The sequence below is a fragment of the Taeniopygia guttata genome, chromosome 3 (genome assembly GCF_048771995.1).
Source record: "Taeniopygia guttata chromosome 3, bTaeGut7.mat, whole genome shotgun sequence".
Classification (NCBI taxonomy): domain Eukaryota; kingdom Metazoa; phylum Chordata; class Aves; order Passeriformes; family Estrildidae; genus Taeniopygia; species Taeniopygia guttata.
The window spans coordinates 55066340-55091647 of record NC_133027.1 but is presented as its reverse complement, the minus strand read 5'-3'; the positions used below and the strand labels follow the sequence as shown (position 1 = coordinate 55091647).

The 25308-nt window shown below is 35.6% G+C and overlaps 1 protein-coding gene across 8 annotated transcripts in view; it reads right to left on the bottom strand.

Annotated features, from left to right (window-relative positions):
• The window catches only part of LAMA2 (laminin subunit alpha 2), a 333883-nt gene that overhangs the window by 212589 nt on the left and 95986 nt on the right, over positions 1 to 25308 (bottom strand). For all 8 annotated transcript variants that reach the window (XR_012055037.1, XM_030267881.4, XM_072926874.1 and 5 more), the window contains exons 4-5: positions 22859 to 23101; positions 1312 to 1491 (exon numbers count right to left, since the gene is read on the bottom strand). Coding sequence is in view for 7 of the 8 variants with exons in the window: in XM_030267881.4 (XP_030123741.4) it covers positions 1312 to 1491; positions 22859 to 23101 (423 nt within the window). In the remaining variant the exon portion in view is untranslated. The remainder of the gene's footprint in view (positions 1 to 1311; positions 1492 to 22858; positions 23102 to 25308) is intronic.

The window sequence follows — 25308 nt, the reverse complement described above, 5'->3', positions numbered from 1 at the left end:
ATTCATTGTCTTCTGTTTCGACAAGGGTCTTGCAACATGCTCACAGCTGACTAATCAAATGAAACATATGCTATTTGCAAATATTGCTATTACAGTGTTCAACCTCTTTATCAGATCATGAATACATATATCAAACATAATGAGAGCCCTGATCACTCCTAGTTAAACTTCCAACACAAAGAAAATATATAATTTGTGGCTACCCTTTGTTTCCTGACAAGGGTGGCAAGTTTCAGTTGCTCCTTGATCCTTTGAGGTCAGCCCCATGGAGAGATGCCGCACAGAAGTTATGGTTCTTTGTTGGTTTGAGAAACCAGTGTATTGTCCTGCACTCCATCTTCATGGGTTTAGAATAATTTTTCAAGTGTTAACTCAATTTTTCACTTCTACTGGCTTAGAACCAGATTATGAAATATCCACTTTTACACAGACACACAGTATTCACAATTAGTGAGGCTGCAATAACTGCACTCAACTGGAAGGGATTCTAGGTTTGCAATTCAAAACAAAATGGCTTGTTCCAAACTTTCAGCAATTGCCAGCACTCTCTGTTTAGACAAGGAAATGGAAACAGAAGAAACAAATTTTCTTAGCACTTCGCCATCACTGACAAATTATATTAACCAAAAAATAATGATAAACCCCCCTTCAAAACAGGACTTATTTTTGTTTTGGAACATTAGGCTACCACTATAATATGATGACCAACAGGAGGAGGAAGTGATAAAAAAAAAAAAAAAAAAAAAAAAAAAAAAAGGAGTATTATATATCCACCAAACCAGTTTTTGAGAAGGCTTACTAGAAAAATGCGTATGGTATGAGTTTAAATGCTGTATCCATTCTTTTAAGCTAAAGCAAAGCACAAAATTCGTGTTGCTACCCTCAATCATATGCAAATGCTAAAAGTGTTGTATTCAGACCCTACTACTACTTATAGTACAATTAGAAATTTTACTCAAAGGGAATATTCAAGGCATGTTAAAGGTAACAAAACGATTGAGTAGCAGAAGAGGCAAGAGATACTAAGAGCAAACACTTGCCAAATACCTACATCCAAATGTTTGCAGACAGAGGAGCTGGGTGTTTATGTTAATAACACCTTTATGCAGAAAAGGTAAAATTGTCAATTCTGCTCCAGAGAAGATAACAAAATAGAGTGCACAGGGAATTCTCCAGCACCAGGATTTTGAAAGACAACAGCAAGTAATCATCAACTCCTAAAATTTCCTATGGCAAACAAAGGCAGGTACAGCACTTACAAATAAGTAAGATAACTTCTACACGTCTTTCTACTGTCTTGCCAGAACTTACCCTCCTTGTGACAATGGGATCAATTTCAGCTGGATCTTTGTGTGCAAACATCATTAAATCAGCATTTAGTGTCCGTATCCTCTGGAATCTCAGGCGAATAAAGCGAGCAGAGGTGAACTCCAGTAATTCACGTGATGGATCGTCGGCACTAGGTCGTCCATTAATTAGAGAAGTGTGAATCTGAAGAATTATTAAAGCAGTAAGGAATTACATTACATCAATTTTGTCATGATTAGGCCAACAAATATCATTACAGACATTGTGTTAATGCATTTGTACATGCAGAATAACTTCTTTCCTTAGAAAGTAGATTTCCCCCAAAATATTCCATGTGTCCACAGACCTCAGCTATGAAAAGTCTTTATAATAAAAGCATTTAGAGCAAAGGAAAGTCATCAGCTAAAAAAAGACTGCATCCCAAACTGCATATGTGTAACCCAGGCCCTAAACCAGTGTCCATGCCGCAGGCAATTCACTTCTCCTCACCCAGTCTGAAATTAGGTAATCATACAACCAAATGGGCTCAGAAATTTTGAGTTAAGGGAATGTGTACTTGCAATGGGATTCAGAATTCAACAGGGGTCAGCTTGCACCTCTTAGAGCGATCATCAAAAGGCTTTTGAACTTTTCAAATACTGAAAACTACAACAGCTAGATGAGAAAAAATCAGCATCATAAGCACCTCTCCTTTCCCACTGTCTCTTTACACATCTCCTTTGAATTTTGTTCTCAGCAAGGTGAAACAATTTTCTGAGTTGCAACTGTTTTCACCTGGTCCCAGAGGAAAGTCTTTATCACTTCTGAGAACTTTGTTTGGCATTTGTTTTTCCAAAGACACTACCACTATAGTTTCTGTAAAGATTGCCTCCCCTTTTCTCTGTCTGCCATATCCTAAAATCTAGAAATCTAGCTAAACTCTGTGGCTCCTTCATAGAGACTCTCTGTCCCCAACTGACATATCAAGGGCAAGGCAACAAAAAACAAGACATCTTCTTCCCCTCCTATCTTTGTAGCTGATCATGGTACACATTAGCTCTGAATCAACTAAATAAAGCAGATGGGCTGCTACAGAACTGTTCTTGGAAAAGGCCTACAATAAGAAACATGTCAAGTATAGCAAAATACTGTTAATGAGCACCTAGAGGGAGAGAGGAAAGAAACCATTAATTTTCCTGTATTCTCAAGTGTTAAATTTTAATTGGGGCATTTTTATTACAGGCTGGTACACTGAAAGAATGTTCAGATGCTAAGCCAAATGTGCAGAACATTGGAATGAATAAGAAAATTATTTATTCTTTGCAATGAACATGTGTTGCCTCATACCTCAGTGCTCTGAGTGAGAGGTCAGGCCACACGGCCATTTTCTGTCATTGAACATGGTCATGTCAGCGCTGGTTTAGGCAAACAGCTGCACTCAAACACCAGCTGGCACTCAGCAGTGGCTGCCTCACACTGAGGAAAGAGACTGTAAATCTATTGCTCCCAGGAAAGCAGCAGCTCTTGTTTCCTGGAGTTTTTGGAGGTGCTGGATTGACTTACTGAACAACTACTTGACTTGCATTGCCTATGCGATACTATCAACTCACTTAATTATCTCAAAGGCAGGTGTCAAGAGGATGGTGCCAGACTCTTTTCAGTGGTGTTAGGACAAGGAGCAAGGTCTCTAAACACAACAAGTTTCACCTCAGTATTGAGGAAGAATTTCTTTAGGTTGGCAGTGGCAGAGCACTGGAACAGGCTGCTCAAGGAAGTATGGAATCTCCCTCTCCAGAGACATTTAAAAGCCACCTGGATGCGTTCCCATGTAACCTGTGCTACGTGACTGTGCTTTGGCAGGGGGCTTAGACTAGATGCTCTTCAGAGGTCCCTTCCAACCCCAACAGTTCAGTGATACTGAGATTTTTTCTGCCAAGAGGGAAACTGTATACCTCATCATGTCCAGCATTCTGCTCCACTGTATCTACAGGTACACCAAATCACTGGGAACCACTCTGCCAGGAGCAGCCATCAATTATATCTTGCCTGTGTATGAATCAGCACCTCTGGATTTCTGCCATGTTGCCTCCAGGAACAGGTGATATCACTACCTCCTACTCAGATCACAGCAATACAGTCACTGAGCTCTGACTCAGTTCTGTTCCTAACTACAAGTAACTAAAGGACACATCTGGAAACAAACAGAATAAAATGTTGTGAAAAAGACATGGTGCAAACAAAAGGTTATAAAAAAAAGCCCAGAGGAAGCAAGGAGGAGGTCCTGAATGAGAAATGTCTGGCTACAAATAGGACAAAAGCACATGACCAGAGAGAGAACTGCTCAAATCCCTGGTGAAGAGAGAACATGTGTGGAGAGAAAACTTCAAAAGCCTAAAGAAGGTGGCAACAAGTCAAGTGGAAATTGACAGATCTTTCCAAATGAAGGAGAATTTTAGCAAAAACACATGCCTGAAGATTTTTTTGCATAATATTTATTTGTGAGTAAGGAAACATATTTATTCAGAGTATTTTTTCACACCATAACTGCCTTCCTTTAAAACAAGATCCAAGAGATTTTTTTTATACTGCCAGCAAACATACATGGGTTATGGTTTAAAGCAATAGAATGCTAAACACCAAAGTTTGATATTCCAGAGATAAAGAAGAAATAAATCGAAAGTAGCGCCTTGCTCAGTCTGGTAGAACAACAGCACCATGGCAGTAATAAACAGCATGGCAATCTGACTATCTCTTCAAAAAGACAAAAATAAATATTTTGGGGGTTGGAGGACAAAGATGCAAGTGAAATCCCATGTATCAAAAGAAGCAAGTGCCCACAGGGAGTTAGCAGTATTAATCAGAGACACAGCTTGACCACAAATGACACAGTTGACAATCAGCAGTCATACCTTTTGATTATTTTAAAAACAAAAAATTTAGTCTTCAGACACTGATGGGGGAAAAACACATCTTTGGAATGAAAGTTTTACAGAACTAAAATGTAAGTTAACAAAATAAAACCAGAGGTTTTCATTTTAGAATAGATCCCATTTTTGAAAGGATTATCTGCCAGCAGTTCATCTATTTGGCAAGGCTAATCTAGTAAGATGATGACTTCCATTTATATATTTTTTAAGACTTGTCTTTAAATATTTCACAATTTAATTTTAAAACAACAATTACGTTCACATAATTATTGAAATGCAGCTATGTCCTGCATGAAATATGGCACCTGCTCAAGTATGTACAGCAAAATGTCACTGAGACTAGAAAATTCAAAACTAGATAATTTTATCAAAATTAATCTTAAGTGAAAATTTTACACTAGAAAAATTAATTACTCTAAATTATTTCTCCTCCTATAAACATCTGTGATGAAATCATTCATTTCTTCCTAGAAACATTTAGAATCAACTTGAAAACTGTCCAACCAAGTTTTTCCTACTCCTTGAAAAGAGAATAAGGAAGAATAATTAAGAATACTTTAGGAACATCTGTCATGAATCAGAAAAGAATCCAGTAAGAATCTCAATTTAAAGAAGTTTAAATAGGTTTAGATTTACAGTATTTTCAATATGACTCTCCCAATGAGGCATCACTGAGTTTTTCCAGAGCACACTTACTCTTTTCATCTCCATCCACTATCTTGCACCTGTTTGAAAGGCACTGTTCCCAGGACAGCGCATTTTCGGTCAAGACGCATTTAATGTGGCCCCAGCCTTCCAAGTATTTTTGAATCAGACTTGGAAACTGTCCCAGTGAACACAATCCTCACTAAGCATCTATCCCTATGCCATAAAAGATCATCACAGTATTCCACATACAGGTCCTGTGAAGATTAGCCCCCCTTCCACACATCAGCTACAACCTGCGTTAGCTGTGCCCACGCTGCATTGTGAGCCACTCCATAGTTTCACAGCAGAGCAAAGGTCAAAAGCTCAGGATTCTAGGAAAATATTAATACTTTAATCCACCAACTGGGCTGCTACAACTTGTATAATCTAAGTCGCCCTGAGGGAGTAATATCAAATTTTGTTCAGGTTTTATGGACAACTTTTATTTACCATTTCTCAGACTAAAGTAATAATCATAATTTTGGGTTCTAAATGAAAGATACTCTGATTTCAAGTAAAGAATACTTTTTCTTAACAAGGCATTTGTCCATTACTATATTCCAACAAATGGAATATTTAAGACTCTCCAAGAGAGGCCAGAAGAAAACAGTTATGAAAGACTATAAGAAACAGAGTGTTTCAACACTGATCCCTCTAATATAATATGATCACTTCCTCTGACTAATCAGTCTAAAGGCTTCCTGAGCTACAGCATGAATCTGAGTCATAGAGTTTAATATCTACCAGTTGCCTTCTTCTGTATTAGAGTTCTACTCTATTTTTCAACCATTATGTTTTTCATCACTACATACCCTTGTCCCAGTGTGAGGAAATTTGCTTCTTAAAAAAAAACAACACACATCACTGTCACTGCTGCAGTTGCTCTTTCTTTGTTTTCTTTTCCCTTTTAAACCTGAAACTCATAATTATTTAATTGAAAGTATTCTAATTTGTCATTTGAGAATATTGTAAGCAGTCAACATATTTTCATTTTTAAAATTCAGTATGATGATAAATCAACTTTTTCTTATCTGAGAACTGTGGAGGATGTTACAAGTTCTCTACCATGAAGAGAAATTTAGTCTAAAACTAATCCATCAGCATTCATTCATAATTCTTTTTTTCTTCTTATATTTATTACTCTGCTTTTAGCAACCCTCATTTCCATATAGTATTTTTCATGTAGTATGATAAGCTGCTAATAGAACAAATTATCTTAAATTTCACATTACCAACAAATGCTGCTATTACACAGTTTTCCGATTTTTTAGATTGCCTGCAAGAATGCTGAACAACAGGAACATTACCAAATATATTCAAAAGACATCTCAAGTACATTAGAATCTCTGGACCATGTCAGAACCAAAAGACCTATCCAGCTTGGCAGTCTGCCCCATACAGCATCCAAGCCAGCATGCTAACAGTAAGATGAAGGCAAGCATACATAATAGTTCCTCAGGGATTTGCTGAGCTATAGGTAGTTTCTATACATCTGGTAAGCCTCAAAGTATTTCCATGAACTCCGTCTCACTTTAATCCAAGTCACCTTTCAATATCTACACCATCAGTTAATTAGGATTTTCTCATCTCATTTACATGTTGTAGGGAAAGAAATCCTTCCTTTGCTGGTTTTACGTCTGCCTCATACTAAACTCATTTAATACTTCCAGTTCTGAAATTGGAACAAAGAAATGTATCTTTCTACCAGTTCCATTTTTCTTTTAATTTCTTTACAACTAATTAGCTTTGCACAGGTATCAGGCTTCCAGATCTGTAGTTTCCTTGGATGACTAAGGAATGCTACTAAAATAAATGGCATTTCATTTCTTAGTTACTGAGGATATCTGACAGTGAGGAGTTAAATAAAAACTGTTATAATTCACCTGTTTTAGCCTTGAGTTCCTTTTCACTATTCAATTTGTCCATTTTTTCTGCACCTCTTCAGTTAACAATCCAGTTTGCAACTGTTTCTCCAACTCCTCTACTGTAAATAATGTTTCCAGTGCAGAAACCCTCCTGACAGTCTCCGTAGAAAAAACTGATTCAAATAATTAATTTAGTTTTTCAGCAATGACCTTATCTTTCTTGAACACTCTTTGATCATCTCTCAGCCCAGCAATTCTCTGGCAGATTTCTTGAATCTGATGTGTCTAAAAAAAGGTTTACTTCAACTCAGTCACTCAGAATCTTTTTCACATCTTTATTGCAGTTTAACATTTCATCTGCTGGAACTTATTTTCTTACTTCTTTGCCTAATTTGCAGGAAAAGATACAAATAACACCAGTTAATTTTGATATCTATTATCTTTCCTTGTTTTATGCTTTAAACATGATGTGTGATTTCTGGGACCATTCTAAAATGTAGCATGCATATGTGTGTAATTACATAGTTATTTGAAAGTTAATTATTTGGACCAGGATCTGTGCTGTGTTTTCAACTAAACTATCTGAGCTGCACTGAGAACATTCAGGCTTTTAAGAAATACTCTTTTGCACTGCATTTTATTGTGATACCTAAAGAATCTGCCAAAGGGTTGTAGAAGGTTGATATTATACTCGTAGCCTTCCTTTGACAAGAACAGCTCAGTTCCACACCTCTGGGCAATTGCTGATACAACATTAAAGCAATGCTGTCCCAGTTTAGGTGCTGAATTTTAGTTCACAGAGATCTCATACGCCATTTTATTTCTACTGACTTTCTAATTTTATTAAATATAGTGCCTCTCCTCTATAAGACACTCAGTCATTCCTAAACAGCTCCTTGTTTCTGTCATGTCTATAGTGTCACATTTCCCCACCACCCTTTAAAGGCTGGTATTAATTATCAAGGCAACATTTCTCAGCTGCTGTGTCTGGATACTGGCAAATACTTGGATCCATCCAATCCCAGCTTCTGTAACAAGGACACCTGAAAGGGCTTGCAGTGTGCTCCAGCCAAGTGATGATGGGACCTACAACTAGAATTTTGCAACACATTTCATTTGGTTTCTGCCAATAAAGAAGTGAGAGACAGCCTAAAAAACTTCTTGCTACTTCTGGCAGTAGACAAGTCCCATATACTGATGAGCAAGGACTTATTTAGAATTTACTTGAAATAGGTCTTCAGGAGAGAGAACTTGCACCCCATCAAATACTTTTTAATGTTAACAAAATCTCCCTGGGACTTCTCAGGTCTAAGCAAACCCTGCCCTCTCAGCATCTATTTACAGGACTGACTCTCCAAATCCTTATTTGTCTTGCCAAACATTTCCTGGACTTGTTCCAACATGTCCACATCTATCTATTACTGAGGAGCCCAGAACAGGACTCATCTCTTCACATGTGCCCTCATCATCTCCCTCAACCTGCTGGTGACTGTCTGGCTGATGTAGACCAGGATACTCTTGGCTTTCATTACTTGCAAGGGCACCTTGCTAGCTTATGTACCACTTAGTGTAAATCCCTACTCTCACTCAGCTTCCTCCCAATGCTCCTGGGTTATGTAGGCAGAACTGGCTCACATCTCACTGAACAGAGCTCTCAGCCTGCTGCTGCTAGCCTGCATGCTACCAGGCACTGAATTGTCTTTAGCTGCCCATCTGCAGGCAAAGAAGGGGTTAGTTACTCTTAGTTACTCACTTTTGTCACCTCTGATACTGTGCAGTCTAATGGATGTCTACTGACATCCTTCTGCAGTCCTTTACTTGGTGACACAAATACCCAAACACATTACCCATTCTGCGGCCAAGGACACTCTCTTTCTCCCTCAAGCTCAGCAAGGTCCAGACAGTTCTTGCAGCCTCAGAGGTTAAAATCTGCATTCTGGCTCTGGAACTCGCCATGAGCTGAGGGTTCTGCTGTACTAGGGCAGTCGTGGCAGCCAGTGCTGAGGACTGTGCCTCACCACCATGGCCGAGCACCTAAAACCACTCTTTCCACCCCTCCTTCTGTGTGTGTTTCTGGCATGAACTGATATCCAAACCTGCATCATGTTAGCTGCCTCTGTTGTTAATGCAACAGTGAAAAGGCTGCCATTTGGCATTAACGTTTATTAACAACTGCTGAGTTACTTAAAATTAACACACTTTAACAAAGCTTTTAAGAATTTTAAGTATGTACCATGGTCTCACACAAATTTAAAATACCCATGTATGAATCCAAGTGGTGTATTTTTCTACTTAGAGCTTCAGTATTTGAAGCCCATTACTTTGCCAAGCAATTTGAGTGCAATCAATCTCAAGCTGTTTGTAGGATATAAAAAAACCCAGCTGTGTGGCTGTGTGACATGGAGTTTTTTGCTCACTTTTTTTTCAAGAAAACAGCACCCCTAACCAGTATACTTTTCACTGATGACAAACTGGAAGACTTAATTCTTTCATAGAAAGAGAAAGCTAGTTAGTGTAATTTGTTATAAGGATGGACTGGGAAGATCATCCTACAATAATTTTTGGCTAGTAGTGGTAAAGAACTCCCTATGTTCAAGAACTCAGTAGATTATTTTGTACATTATATCAAGACTGTGGGCTTCAACTTTGCCACTCTGTGTAAGGCAGTGGTCTGACTCTAAACTGTTGTCAAGAAAGGTCAGTGTCTAACTAAAGTCTAATCTCCGAGAGCAGCATACAAGAAAGAAAAGTTTCTGTCCTGCACAAAAGGTCTTGCAACTTAACAATCAGAAGTGGAGAAGACAAAAATGTCAGCATTAAAATGATCCAATGGGAATAGTAACCCATTATTTACATTCTCAAGTTATGCAAGCACATCAATATGAAGATGAACAATGCTGAAAATAAATTTTTCAACAGGTGATTCAGTAGCTCTCATAATTCTCCTAAGAAATACCACCTTTAATTATCTCTTGCAAATAGCTCATTTGCAGTAGATGGAAAATTACTGTTGATTAATTAATCTCTTGGTATCTCTTATTTAATCCCTAAAGACAAAATTTCTATGAGTTTTCTTAGTGGAAGACCTAATCTATCATTAGAGTTGATTTCACAACTAGAGTAGTAGATGGAAGCACATGACAGAACTCAGTATCCAATTTTTCTTCATAAATACACGTTTATAATAATAGCATATAAGAAATTGTATATTTGGCAAATTTTGCTATATTTCTAATAAACATCTCACTATCTTAATAAATTAGTGGTTTAGTAAGTGAAAGCACAACTCCCTTCTGTGCCTCACTAATGATTACAAGAGCTGCTTGAAATGCAATGCTTAAACTTGCATTAAAATGTCAAGGGCTATGCATGTCAGATTGTATCTCAACTAATTCATTCCCCCTAAGAATACAGGCAAATGTCAGTTTAACAAACTGTTTAGCAAATACTATTGTGTCATCGACAACTATACCCTACAGCTTAAGCTAAATAGGGCTTCATTGCTTCAGTTTTCATTAACTTGCTTTTGTCATTTTTTTTCCTTCCAATTTCACTTGCCTATTCAAGCCACTGCTTTTTTATGGCTCCTGAAATTCTCATGTTTGTCATTTTTGGACAAAAACAATTTGTCAAAGACATCATCTTGAATACTTGTAAACAGACTGCTCATTGTTAGAGCAATAGTTATTAATAAATCACAGAATAATAAAAAAATTGTTTACCTTGAAAGTGTATTTATATAATGTCAAGTTTTTATTTTCTTTTTGTAACTGTCTTATTTAAGTAGAAACATTTAATTGAGCTGTAGTTTCAGCAACAGTTATGCATGCCACAGTATATGAGGGACTCAGACAAGATGCAAGGCTTGGAATACCATACACAACCATGATAGTTTGTTCTCTACTGGCTCTTCTAAGAAAGCACTAAAGTGAGCTGACATTATAAAAGAAATATATTTTTTTTCTTTACTACTCCTCAAAGTAGTACACTTTTCTTGGACAACGATCATAAATAAGACAAGTAATTTCAAATAAAGAACAAAAAAGTAAAGTTACGTTTTCTTGGACATTATAATAAAAAGCATTCTGATCCTCAGATTTAACTCAAAGGTTTCTAAGTAAGCCAAACCAAACAATATTAAAAAACTCACCCAAACAACACCCATACTTACTTTCCTACCAAGATTTTATGATTTCCCTTATTCATTGTATGATTATCCTAAAAACTCATGGCACTTCACACTATATTTTCCCTCCTGAATGAGATACACTGTGGAGTCCACTGTGGAATTGCAGAGAAATTACTGCCAGTACAGTATTGTGACCAGTAGAAAGAAAATCCACAAGAACTTTTAACAGCTGTAAGCAGTTGCAAACTGCTGCCAAAAACAACTGCTGATGTAAAAGAGGGGGAATGTGAGGATTTAAGCTGTTCAAACAGTAAACAAGTACATCTGCTCCTGAATGTTATCATTAAATAAACTGTGGTAATATGCTTTACATTGATGCAACATTCTTGTTTTGAACCACAACTCTGAAGAATTTTAGACTGAAGCAATTTTAACAAGACTTTTTTTGGGGTTTTTTTTGTGATGGAAATCCATGTGTGAGTTCATTACAAAAGTTCATTGCAATTACTGTATAGTGTTGGACTCAAAGTTCTTGCAAAAACTGTGTCATGTCATTTGGAACATAAACTGATGGATGCTTTTGAAAACCAGATGGGTTCCATGTGAATGGTAAGCATTCGTTTCTTTTAAAACCATTTATAATGATTTAAAAAGAAAGAATAAATAGGACATTCATTTGTAGAATACAACAAACTTTAATATCTCTCCAACTGTGAACCTGAACTGGTCCAACTTCAGAGATATTTTACAGCAGCTACTAGAAGAAAAGTCAGGAGAGGGGAAAAACCCATTTCTAAGTAGCACAGAATGAACAGTTCAGGCCAGGAATGTAATCAGAAATCTTCTGTAAAACACAGAAGATTAAAGAATTATGTGCATGAAATGCGCTTTTTGTTCTTTGCTCCCATCATGATTAATTATTGGAAAGTTACAAAAATAGTAGTGCTTACTTTAATTACAAAAAACTACACTTGGCAGGGTTTTGTCAAACTCTCAAATGCCTGGATTTTTCAGATTTCAGTTATGATACATTATATAAAATGATTCATATACTCAACTATGGTGCTGTTTTTTCCTGGGACTGAGTTAGTTTTCTTCACAGTATCTTGTGTGAGGCTGTGCTTTGGATCTGTGACCAAAACAGTGTTGATAACACAGAGATATTCCAGCTACTTCTCATGCCACCTCCCTTGGTGAGGAGTGTGGGGGTGCTAAAGGGGTCAGCAGGGGACACAGCTGGGACAGCTGACCCAAACTGACCACAGGGATATCCCCCACAATGTGATCAGCTATAAAAGTTGGGGAACAAATCTGCCACGGCCTTTAAACTGTTCTTTTGGATCTGTGTTTCTTTCAGAAGATCCTCCAACTTCTGAAACAAAGAAAAGCTCTACTGTGGCTACTTTGTTATGTCCCTCCGTAGGAAGCTCAAGCCACAGAATCCACCTGCTATGGATTTGCTGTCCTTGGCAGTCCTGTTGTACCTCATTTGGCTATCAGCTTTATTATTCTGATATGCTTGAAAAGGCTTCTCTTTGGATATTTTAGCCCTCCAGCACAGACTTTTTTTTGTAGGAAAGGGCAGCAGTTTGGTTCTTGACTCTTTTGCCTTACCGCAGTTTTATGTTAATTCACAAAATTCCTATTTTGCTTGCTTTTATATGATGTCTTTCAGTGTCTAATGCCTATTAACACTCAGGTATTTTATGCTGCTACCTTTTTGGATACTCTAAAATTGTTGGGTTTTTTTGTTTTTTTTTGCAAATAGCATGCATAAACTCCTACATATTTAAAAAGAGAACATATAAAAATATATTTCTACCCTCAGAGATTGCTTTATAGTTTTTTTACTCTCTTTTAAAATTTTCTTAATAATAAACAGTGAGAATATTATTGCCAATTTACAGAACAGTCTTTAAATAACAGTAATTTGAGCCATCCTGCCTTGCATCTCTTCTCACAACACTGAGTTGCATCCCATAATCTTAGTTCTACCATAACATTGCTTCTCGAAAGAACATTTAAAGGTATTTAGAAAAGGTTTTTTTGCCCTTTTTTTTTGCTTCAGAGCCTCCTTACATAGTCTCACCACCTTAAGTAGTACTGCAGTCCTAACTTTTCCTACTCTTCCTCAGGCATGATATACCAATTTTCTTTGACAGAGCTGTTTGCTGAGACAATCTGTCTGCTCACCCAGATTGTCTCTCTGCTTTCTTCATTTAAATGTTCTTAACTCCAGACCTCAATCAAATAATTGAGTAATTTGATTTTTGAGTATTTTGAATTTTGAGTAATTTGTCCATTGGTCCACAGTGTTTAATTGACTAACTCTCCTTCTATTGAATTTCTGTAACATTCGTCATTTAAACTGAAAATTCCAGGTAAACTACACTGCTTGGGTTTTCTTCTTTTCTTTTCTTTTCTTTTCTTTTCTTTTCTTTTCTTTTCTTTTCTTTTCTTTTCTTTTCTTTTCTTTTTTCTTTTCTTTTCTTTTCTTTTCTTTTCTTTTCTTTTCTTTTCTTTTCTTTTCTTTTCTTTTCTTTTCTTTTCTTTTCTTTTCTTTTCTTTTCTTTTCTTTTCTTTTCTTTTCTTTTTTCTTTTCTTGTCTTTTCTTTTTTTTCTTTCTTTTCTTTTCTTTTCTTTTCTTTTCTTTTCTTTTCTTTTCTTTTCTTTTCTTTTCTTTTCTTTTCTTTTCTTTTCTTTTCTTTTCTTTTCTTTTCTTTTCTTTTCTTTTCTTTTCTTTTCTTTTCTTTTCTTTTCTTTTCTCTTCTTTTCTCTTCTCTTCTCTTCTCTTCTCTTTTCCTTTCCTTTCCTTTCTTTTTCTTCTTTTCCTTTGCACTGACATGAAAGCATACATACATTTGGCCTCAGGCTGATACATTCATATCTCCCTGCTTCAATGAGATTCTAGTGAATAAAGTTACTTCTTCACATAGTCCACCTGGCTTTTAATGAATTTGTCCTTTTTAAAAAAAAATCATTTTTTTACAATTAAGCTATTATTTTGCCCAATAATTTTCCATGTTAACATCTAATTAAAAAACCAAACACCAACCAACAAAAAAAAACCCCAAAACGAACCAACCAAAACCAAACAAAAAGAACCAAACAAAAAAAAAAAAGAAAAAAACTCTTGTTTTGATGTCAGAATGAAACCTTTTACTTTCCACAACTCTGCTACCAACCCCAAGAAGAGAAATTGGGGTCAGTCAAATAAATACCAACACATAAGCATACCGGCTCCCTTTGGAATGCTGAAAGAGTATGTTGAGTTATAAACTACAGTTACAGGCATGAATTGTCCTTATAAAATTTGAAAAATCTTTCACAGATCTACATAAAGATGCACAACACTTTTCAGTAAGCATTGTGATCAATAAACTATGGATGCTAAAGATAAAATGTAAATATTCTAATCAATTTGACTTCAAACTGAAAGACTGCTCTGTATATATATATATATTTTGCATATGGAAACTTCATTACTTTTTATGTATTGTGATTCATATGATTAATAAGTTTTTATTTTCTTTCAAGAAATGTTAGAAATTACAACATCAGTTTTTGCACAGGGTGAGAAGATGTGCCAAATAGAAAAGTGGGCTGTCTAACTACACAAAAGAAACTTTCATTCCAACTTGGCTCAGATGTACCAGTAAAGATCCTGTCTCTTGTTTTCACAGTAATGGGAGACTGCAATACCACTTACACTCAGCTTTCCACATTTTTTTCCTCTTTGCAGCTTAATGTAGAAGTACATTTCATATTTCTATATCCATTCTTCTTTTCTGTAGTATTGAATATCAGAAACTCAAGTTCAGTATGAACTATCAACTTGAAAATATTACTTAAGTTTCCTTTTTCTTAGGCAAAAAAGGGCCGTGAATATTGCTATAATGTTAGTATCAAATTATCAACTTGCAGAATTAGTTGTAGAAGTTTTGAATAAATTATTGCAAAGACAATTCTCATTGTGCATAACAAACTAATGTAAAATTCTATACTTTCCCATGATACCGAGTACATATGTCAAATGTTTCTCTTCCTTTCATATATCTTTCAATGTCTATTAGAAAAACAGGAAACGTTAATTTCACAATTGTGAGGCAATATACCATTGTGTAAACAGAATATTTAAGATGTATCCATTTATTTGGCAGTCATTGTTAAAGGTCTTTTTGTTCTCAGATCAGATACTCAAGTTTAGTTGTACTAAGGCCAAATAACCAAATTTAAAAAAAAAGACAAAACCCCAAAAGCAACAAAATTAAGTACACCCAAATCTTTGTCCAAACCTCTAATCTGTTTTATTTCCTTTTGTAAACCATTTCTTTCGAAGTTATTCTCACTGGAAAGTTTGGAGCAGCTGAAAGCTTATGTGCCAAAACTCTGGAAAAAAATCAGTATTCTATCACTTCTTGGTACACACAGGTAACTTTCTAGGCTCCTACATCCTTTGAAAGCACTTGAAAAAGAAGACTTACAAGTGGAAGTTATCACAGTCATTTCACTGAGACCAATCATATATAAATGGTATCTGAAAAATGGTATCCAAAACCTGACTTGAGCAGAAGCCTTCCTGAAGCTGCTGTAGCCAGAAGGTGGGGGTGGAACGGGATGCAAAGAAAATGCAAACCAAAATCAATAGGGAGCATGAGTAATCCAAGAGTGTTAAGCAGGGACTGTTCAACCTCTGAAGCGATGCAACACTGAATAAAATGAGATTAACAGCCTTCATGGCAGACCTGATCTGAAGGTTACTGTTGACTTCAGTGGAAAGATCTTTAACAAGCACCATTTATGTATGGATCCTGTTGGCTGTTCCTACTACTAATCACTACAAAAAAACTAACTGTGCATCGTAAGATGGAAAAACAGGATGAGAAAGATCCTAAACTGATGGGACACTTGGATTTCAGTCAAGAGAAAACCTAACTCATTACTTCTTAGAAAATGAAGCTGTGCCACCTAGCTAGACAGCCTGACTCAAAGTATGCTAAAAACCTGGGAAACAGAAGACCTTGGATGCAAGAATTTCATCGATAAGATCTCTGCTTACTGAAGTTTTCTTTTGCATTCTAAGCAAAAGACTGTCCTATGTCTTCCATTTATAGTTTTGTGAAATTTGTTTTCATTGAAAAAAAATTAAATAAACAAATAAAATGTTTTCATTTTTCATCACATGGAACAATTTTTATCAATCAAAATAAAAATTTACCTTTCATTTTTGGGAAAAAATCTGAATTATTGAAAATTATTGTTATTCTCCCTCTTCAGACATCAAGCAGAAAAAAGCTGTTCACAGATCCCTATTTTAGATTCTGAGTCAGACTGCATTCATTAGGATTTGCCTAATGTCTTTGTCTAAACTGTGATGCTAGAAGTAGAATCCACTTAAATTTCTGAACAGTTCCATCCATTAATAATAGACTGTTACCGATTTTTTTGATATGGTGCTTTTTCTTTTTTTTCTTTTTTATTTTTTAGTGAAAATATAGCAACATAATACTGGTACAAGACAACATATGCCATAACCACAAGCACTGTACTGAAGTGTACAGAAATGCAAGTCAAATATATACTCATGAGAAATGCCTAGGGTGATTGCAGTTGAGGGCAGGGACAAAGATATTACTGGCATTCATATTTACCATAGATACTTTTCTATATCTTATGCATTTGAAAATACACCTATCACTGTTACTCAAGGGGAAATAAGAAAGTTTTCAGACTTTAGAAAATTATTTTGCAATAAAGACAAGATACTGAATATATGTTAGGAGCTGAGAGGATCAATCTAAAAATAGGAACTATAAAGGCAGCATAACACTGTAATTCACAAACTCTTAGGCAATTTTTTTAAAGAAACTGTATAGCATCTGTATCATTAATAAATAAGAAAAAAGGAAATAAACTCAACATTTTTAGTCTCCAACTGAATAAATTTCAATTTTGAGTACTTCCAAAATTCATACTCTCTGTCCTCTCAGCATTGACATTCTCAGTCTAAATTTAGCTCTGAGAAGAACACACTTCAAAATCCATTTCTACGTCTCCTTTCCTTCCCTTCCTCTCTGTGAACCACTGAGACTGCACCAAACAGGACAAGCACTATGGTATGAAGAGGAGAAAACTAGTATGCAAACATTGGGAAATACTAGAGTTCAATGTTCATGGTATCACTGGCCTGAGGCAAGCTCAGCTAAGTACTGGGACACTGGGGAGGTTCCAAGGGACCTGAGGCATGCATTTAAAAAGGGACACAGTACAAGCATTCAACTGCTATGGCAATAAGTGAACAAAATAAAAAAAAAATACTGTCAAGGCACTTGTTTCTATTTATTTTTCTTCTTTACTTGGTAAGTACACACTTTGAACTTCCACTTGACTGAAGAATATAAAGACTAATGAACATGCTTATACTAGGCTTGTCTTTACTACCACAGAGTATTTTAGAGCTTTTTTTTACTATACAGTTACATTGCTACAATCACAAGAAAGGTATGAGATTAAGCACTTAAAGGAGCAGAAATGAAGCATCACCTTCACAGCAGTATCATTCTCACCACTGTAACAGCAGTGATAGAAAGACTTCCTGCAGAATATGAAGGAGATAGGCTACTTAATTCCACCATAACTCTCCTCCCTGTCAGTCCTTTGCTTCCGCCTCAGCCACAGAGACAGAAAAATTTTCTTGTTAAAGGACACCAGGACTGAGAGTACCTTTGACTCCATTGTTCACACAGACAGCTCTTGCCAAAGTCAGTCTCCAGTTTTCACCTTTGAACATGGAAACACCACGCAGTTTGCAATGGAATATAGCAGATGTGCGACTATGTTACCTCCTTAATAATAAACCAATAGTCATTACCATATTGTTTTATCAACCATCTGGTCACATAGATTGCTTCACAAATGCTTCTTGCTGAAAAGAATCAAGCAACACCAAGTGCTGTGTTTGATATGAGGAATACAGATCAATGTTTTGGAAATTTAGTCTACTTGGTATACTGCTATTAGGTGTCATTCTCATTTCTACAATCAGATTACTTCCCTTCAAATGCAGGGCTTCCCGTATCCTTCAATTTTTCTATATTTAAATGTCAAGGTAGAGCATTCTCAGCAAATGAAAGTAACATATGAAAAGCATCTCACAGAGGAAAATCAGAGACTGTTTCTCTTACTCTCTACAAGTAAGAGAGAGATATTTCTTCTACAGAGAAATATTTCCTCTACAAGGAAATATTTACTGAATCCTGAGATTTTGTCTCTCCACTGTCACTGTATAACCCAAACTCTAATCAACTGCAAAAATATCATTTGAGGCAGCATCTTCTGACTACAGATTCTGCCTGCAAAGAGGGAATGATTTCTTTTCCTTGAAAGTTTACATACCTTCCACACCACCAGAAATAATTACAATTTTTTTAATCAACTTTGACAGAACAACTCTATCTGATGACAGAGAAGGGAGAAAATTGGATATTTCAATTAATATTTTAAAGTGTGGGAATTAAATTCACCACCTTACTCTCCATTTTTAAACTTTCAGAAAGGCTTATTTTAGAGAAACTCAGTGTTTCCCAGAATATTGGTAGAGGGCTGAGGCAGAAGGAGGGAGGTATTTTTGCCTTCTTAGTAAAAGGAAGTGCTTTCTTATCAAATTAATTAAGCTTTTCTTCCACTGTCTTTATTACATGTGACTTTCAATATCTGCTTGCAAAAAGAACTACTTGATACTGAAGAAAAAGCAGAAGAATTTTTTTTAATTAAATATTTATTTTCTCCTAGCCTAAACAAAACACTCTAAATCCGTAAATGTTTGAAGAATGCTGTTTCCAAGTGAAACCTCCAATTTTAGTTCCTACAAAACTATGTGTCCTTTTTCATTGAAAAGATATAAATTTTCATAACATGTTTTGGCGATCCTGTTATATCCATGCTATAGTTGCACCTGAAGTTTTAATATGGTCCAGTTTTGAAACAACTGCAAGCAAGATGGAAGATTCCAATGTATCAAAATACAAATAACCTACATGTGCTAATTCAAACAATCATTTGCTAAGAGAAATCTTTCAGGACCTCACAGAAAAGAAAATTACAACATTGAAGGTTAATGCTCAGAACCTTACATTCACCTAGTCATCAAGGTAAAGAGGCTGTGAAACAAATTTCAGTCTAGCAGAAGAAGAAATATTTCAATAAATGGTGCAAACTGGATGTAAACATCAGCGGCTCCTGTGTAAGCAAAATGAAGTAAAAATCACTGTGGTAACCAACTAACTTTTAGTTCTCAAACAAATGATCATCTAAGGAAATAAAGAAACAAAGAAATTACATTCTCATACAGTGTTTAAGTAAAGATGAAAACAAAAAAAGCATTCTTATTTACCTGAAAATACCAGACTCATATCACCAGCTATTATTCCTTACACAAACAAATCTTCTTACTCCATGTAAAAAAAAATTTTAAAATACTATTAAAGCAAGAAACATCAGTTCAGTAAAAGGTAATGAATTGCATTAAGTGAACTCATTAAGTGAACTAATCTCTTCCCCTTATTTTTCTGGCATATGGAGACAGAAGAGTTTTGGGTTTTTTTTGTTTTGAAATACTGTTTTGGGAAGTTTTAGCTCTTATATTTATTTGGGAACTGAAGCATTTATCTTATGAGGATAAGCTGAAGGGGCTGTGTTTGAGGCTGTGTTCAGCCTCAAGAAGAGATGACACAGAGGGTCCTCATTGATGTATGTAAGTATCTGAAAGAGGGCTGGCAAGAGGCTCTTCTCAGCGGTGCAGAGCATCAGGGCTAGAGGCAACAAGCAGAAACTGATGCACAGGAGAGTCTACCCAAACACTAGGAAGAATTTCTTTACTGTGCAGTGACTGCGCACTGGAACAAATTGCCCAGAGAGGTTGCAGAGTCTACCTTAATGGAGATATTCAAAAACTCTCTGGATACAATCTAGAGCCATGTCCTCTAGGATGACCCTGCTTATACAAAGAGTTTGGACCAGATGATCCACTGTGGCCCCCTCCATTCTTACCCATTCCATGATGCTGTGAAACATCATCATTGAAAGTCTACCTTAGCCAGTATTATGTAGAGACTCACTGTTTTTCTAGATATCACTGATAGCTTAGTATGGAAACCAGAATGCTAAGAATCTTTCTGCATTCAAGTCTTCATTTTTAGAGAAGTTTCTTTGATAGTTTCTTACATTTTTTAATTTGGAAGTTGTCATTATACAATTTTCCATTAACTCATTCAATAAAATTACTTTTTGCAAATAATCCCTGGCCTATAGATTGCTTGTTCCTACTTAAATTTATGCTAATTACACAGATTTGAAGATAAATCACAAGAGGTTTTTGTTTATTTGTTGTTGCTTTGTTTGCTCTGTTGTTCTAGATGTTGTTGGTTCTAATTCTGTGACTGGCCAAGACAATATTACTGATGCAAATAGGAATAGTACTAAGAGACAAAAAATACTTGGCTTAGAATGAACATTTCTGGAAATAGGCTAATGAATCAAGTCATTGACTAAAATGTTCATTGAAAGTATACATGAGGATAATATTTTCTGATTTTTCTAAGATGATTACTTGGACAACTTTTAACTTCAGACAGTATTGCAGATGTACATTTGACATTGGCACTGGCTTGCCAAGCATGTTCCTTGTGCACTTCATCAGGTTTTCTAGGTGTCCACCAGAATGGTGTGCCTAAGCAACTCGTGGGGTTTGAAACAAAGGCACTTTATTTACATTTCATAACCCCGTAAGTCTTACAAGATGACTGCAATATCTGATTCACAGAACAAAATTACTCTCCTGGAACAAACATAAATTATATGCAGATGTAGTTCCACTGAAAGACCAGGAGCCAAATACCACCAGCAACACAACTGCTACTAAATATGATATTGGTAGAAATGTTATTTTTCATGTTACATATTTGACAAAATATGAAAATGAATTAACCTGGCTTAATCCTCTGTAAATGCCATGTCATAATGCAGCCTTTAGCTAGTCAGACAACTGAAACTAGTGGTTTACTTATAAAAAGAGTATTGTTAAACATGTAAGATAATTAGTTCACGTGGAATGATACTCCTCCAATCACTATAAAGGTTAATACTTAGGCTTTCTATTTCAAGCTGTTCTCTCTCTATTACAGCTCCATCTCAGATTAATAACTACCTACAGGAGGTAAGATAAATTTTGGGTTTATCCCATGCCTTTCATGAGTTTGCCTGTATCTAACTCCCCTTCACCAAGTGGAATGGAACAGATACATTCCTCCCTTTAAAATTCAAAAACATCTTTGTCTTTAAAGAAACCACATACCAGATGTAGGTAATTTAATAAGGAAAGGATAGAGCACATCAGACCTGGTTAAAAATTGTTACTTGTACACTTAAGATCAGAATTAAGTTCAACTCAATTCAGTAGGCTTTAAGCCAATGTTTCAGTCGCGGACATATACCAGTGTGCAGAATAAAGTTCTTTGCTGTGTAGCACAGCCAGTGAAGAACACAGAGGCTCACTGGTTTAACCAAGAAGACAGCAGACTACCAGAATCAATATCTGCCTGTGAGAGAAGTGGATAACCAAATAAATGGAAAAATGTGAATTAAATTAATTACTGGAATAATTACTTTTGCATTATATTTTCAATGCAGTCATGTTCTCCCAAAGAAACATTATAAAATTCCTTTGCAAGTGATAAATTGCTGACTCATGTTCTGTTCACCCCTCAAAAAACACCCAGTTAGAATCAGTTTAAAAATACAGCACATGTATATGCACTATTTCTTGTAATATCACTTTATCTGCTCCTGCTAGATTTTACAAGAACAAACACCCATGCAAATGATGCAGCACCAATGATACAAGCACAACTACAAATACAAAATACTTGCCATTTTTCCTAGAACCAAAAATTATTTCCCATCTGATAACTCTTGATAATCTGAGACTCTCTTAGATTCAAGGTTATAGCTTTCTAAAGTGTATCTACAGGATATTTTCACTGAAAGCTGATTTTTTTTAATTTTTTCACTGGCATTGGAAATTTTCTGAGAACAGAAACAAACTATATATATCTATACCCAGGACTCAAAAACTACTGTATTAACAATATTGTATGTGAATATCGCTTTGTTTAGGGGAACAGAAGAAAGTAATTTTGTACTTATTTACACAAAAATAAATAATTAAAAAGTCAAAAAGAAAAAATAACAGAGGGATACATATTGAGGCTAAAATTTCCCTCTCATCATTTTTAGTGAGTGAAAGGGCTGCATTTTCAGCTACAGGTGTTACATTCGTCTTGCTCTTTCAATTATAGATTCTCTTTCTCAAGTCCACCACATCTCTTCCACACCTTCAATTAGAACAAATGACTGGTCCATGATTTATGTGCTTGAACTTGAGTAAAATAGTAGAGATCTCTGAAAGAAGAAGAAATAGGCATAAACAGGGGCAGAGGTGACCATGTAACACCGAGGGTCACCTCTTAAGGCATTAAATTAAATTCTGGATAAAATCACTATCATTTCACATCCTGGTTTATACACAGAGACTGAAAATGCATCTCAAAGAAAAGTGGCTTATGACTTCACTGAGTCTGTGATTTTTCCAAGTATTCTCCCCTTTGTTCAAAAGTGACATGGGAACATATTTCAAACATGTGAAGCTGTCTGAAAGTACTAAGTGCCTACCTTATAAACTCTTTCATTTCTTGTTTTACTTGATAGAATATTCTTTATTAAAGTGAACCTTGTGTGCATTTATATAGGACCATGTAAGATGAGCTTTTAAAGCTTGCAAATAGATTCTCTCCACATTTTTCAACTGTACCAAAACACTCTGTCTACTGAAGGCAGATTTGCCAATGAACCAAAGAGGTTTTTTTTTCTGCCACGTTACATATGTAACACCACCTGACCTTACTTACCTCTCCATTTTCCAGAGGGTGGATTTTGGAATAATAAGAAGTGCATATGACTTCATCATCTTTTATGTAGGACGGGGTTCCAGGCCGGGGATGAATGTTGTAGCGTGTCAGGCACTCGCTGTCTGTGATGGCATAGTACTGCCATGGCTGATAGTCCACGCCATCCAGTGAGCGCTCCAATATCCAGTTCCCAGGACGAGGGGAGTTAGCTGCTTTCACAATAACATAGGCGATCTGGAAAACCTAAAAGATAAAGAATTGTTAAAATACAACTAAATACACAATTACAAATTAATTCCAATTTCTTCCTAGCTGCCAAAATAAATACTGTAAATATGCTAATGATTGACTGGTCTTCTTTCCTCTAGAAATGGTGAATGGCATTATGACCTTGGATCACACAGAAACTCTAAAACTACATAAACAAATTCTCCACCAGCATTTCTGAAAAAAAAAATAGTTGCATTAGGCCAATAGAGACTTCAAAAATAGAATTACAAGTCGCTCTAAGTTTCACATAAACTGCCATTTCAACCAAATGTTTGCAAAGTTTGTTTTCAAGTATTTTCTATTTGTATGAATGGTATTGTTTCTTTATGTGTATTTTTAGACATACACTTTCCACAATGTTTAAGAGTTGCCAAACTATTACAACTCTATCTCAGTTAAAGAAAAACATAATTTTAAGCTATTGAAAGGTAATCACATCATGCTGAAATCATTATTTAAAACATTCTTGTTTCAATCACACAACCACGCACTGTGACCAAGAATAAGCTTTACAGGACAGAGACACATCAAATATCACTACAAACAGAATGCAAGCAGATAATCAATGCTCATTAAATCCATTTTACCTGCCTATTCAATTGATTTATCAAGCTTTATTTCTATGTATATGCTTGCTGGAATGCAAACCACAAATTTATTCACAATTGCAGAATGACACACATTAGTGACGCAAGTCTGGTACGGTTTTGTTTTTAACCTACTAATAGCCATATGCTACAGAGGTAGAACTGAAGCCAAGAAAAAGAAGCAGCTATTTCTATTAGAAAAGCAGAACACATATCAAGTTAATATTTTTAAGATGCAGTGCTGTGAGTCTGCACATGATGATGCCAGAGGGTATAATGGCAGTGTTGATTTAATACTTAGTTTTGTATTGGATAGTCACTGTAAAGAAGATGCAAGATTCAGACTTAGTCCACACAAAATCTCTTAAGAATGCTTAGATGATCAGTAAAGCCACCGAAAGAATATCCAACAATGAACAATGAAAGAAACAGTAAGAAGATTTGAATTGATGTTTATTACCCACCAGTATTACTGCAAAATAGAAAATGTGTTAAGTGGCAGAGTACAGCAAGTATTCCTGAATACTTTATGATGGAGACAAAGAAAATGTTTCTCTCCGGTTATCATTCCTGACTTTTGTGCAGATGCTGAGAATGTGGTAACATTCACAATCACTAGCAGCCAATGTTTTTCAGTGGAATAAAAAGTGGGTGAGGCAGTATTTATTTCAATCTGAAGAACATGTTTGTAAGTGATCCTTTTTGGAGGATTATCTCAATATTTTTCTTCAAGAGCATTAAATAAACACTTCAGAAAATGAAAAAAAAAAAAGTGTTTAATTCCATTGTTCCAGCAGGAATTATACAATCACTTGTCCCCTTTTAGAAATCCCCTTTCCCCTCTCAACTCATTTACAGCTATATTCCACTGTGGCCACAAAAAATTATAGTTTTAACTATCCTAGATCAGTGTCACTAATACTCTTTACAAAAACCAGAGACAAGCAAAACATTAACATATCTCTCTGAACTGTTTGCCCCCTAGTTAAGCTCTTAGAAATGTAAGAAATACAGACTAGAGATATCATTCCAGAGTACATTTAAATGTTTTTTTTTTTAAATTTTACATAAGCAATTTACCTCACATGCTCAGAAAAAGACTGTCCCTTATATGTTGAATAGGTAACAACTGAGGTCAAACACATTGCTAGGGCTTCTACCATGGAATATCTGTGGTTTAGGATGTAACTCACAATAAATTCATAACCACAGGTGTGTATATATACATATATATATAAAATTTCCTTTTTTGAAGTCCTAAAATTTGCAAAACTTCATGTAAGATTCATTGTAAAATACAGCCAAAAAACATTTAGCTCTGCAAATATCTGGATGCATTGGTTCTGTGAGGCTAAGAGGTGTAATCAACAGGAAGTCTTTTTCTGTTTGTTTGTTTTGAAATACTAGGCAGTGTGGGAGAGTGAAACTTTCTACAGTGACTTTTCAAATTTAAGTCCTCTTCCAATAATATTTACTGAATATTTTGCTGAGGATGTGTTTGAAGTCTTGTTTCTTGCCTTCAGATAGTGCACTGCTTGACTGCAATGAAATATATATACCTTTGGCTTTTATTATTTTTAGCATGCTCTGTAA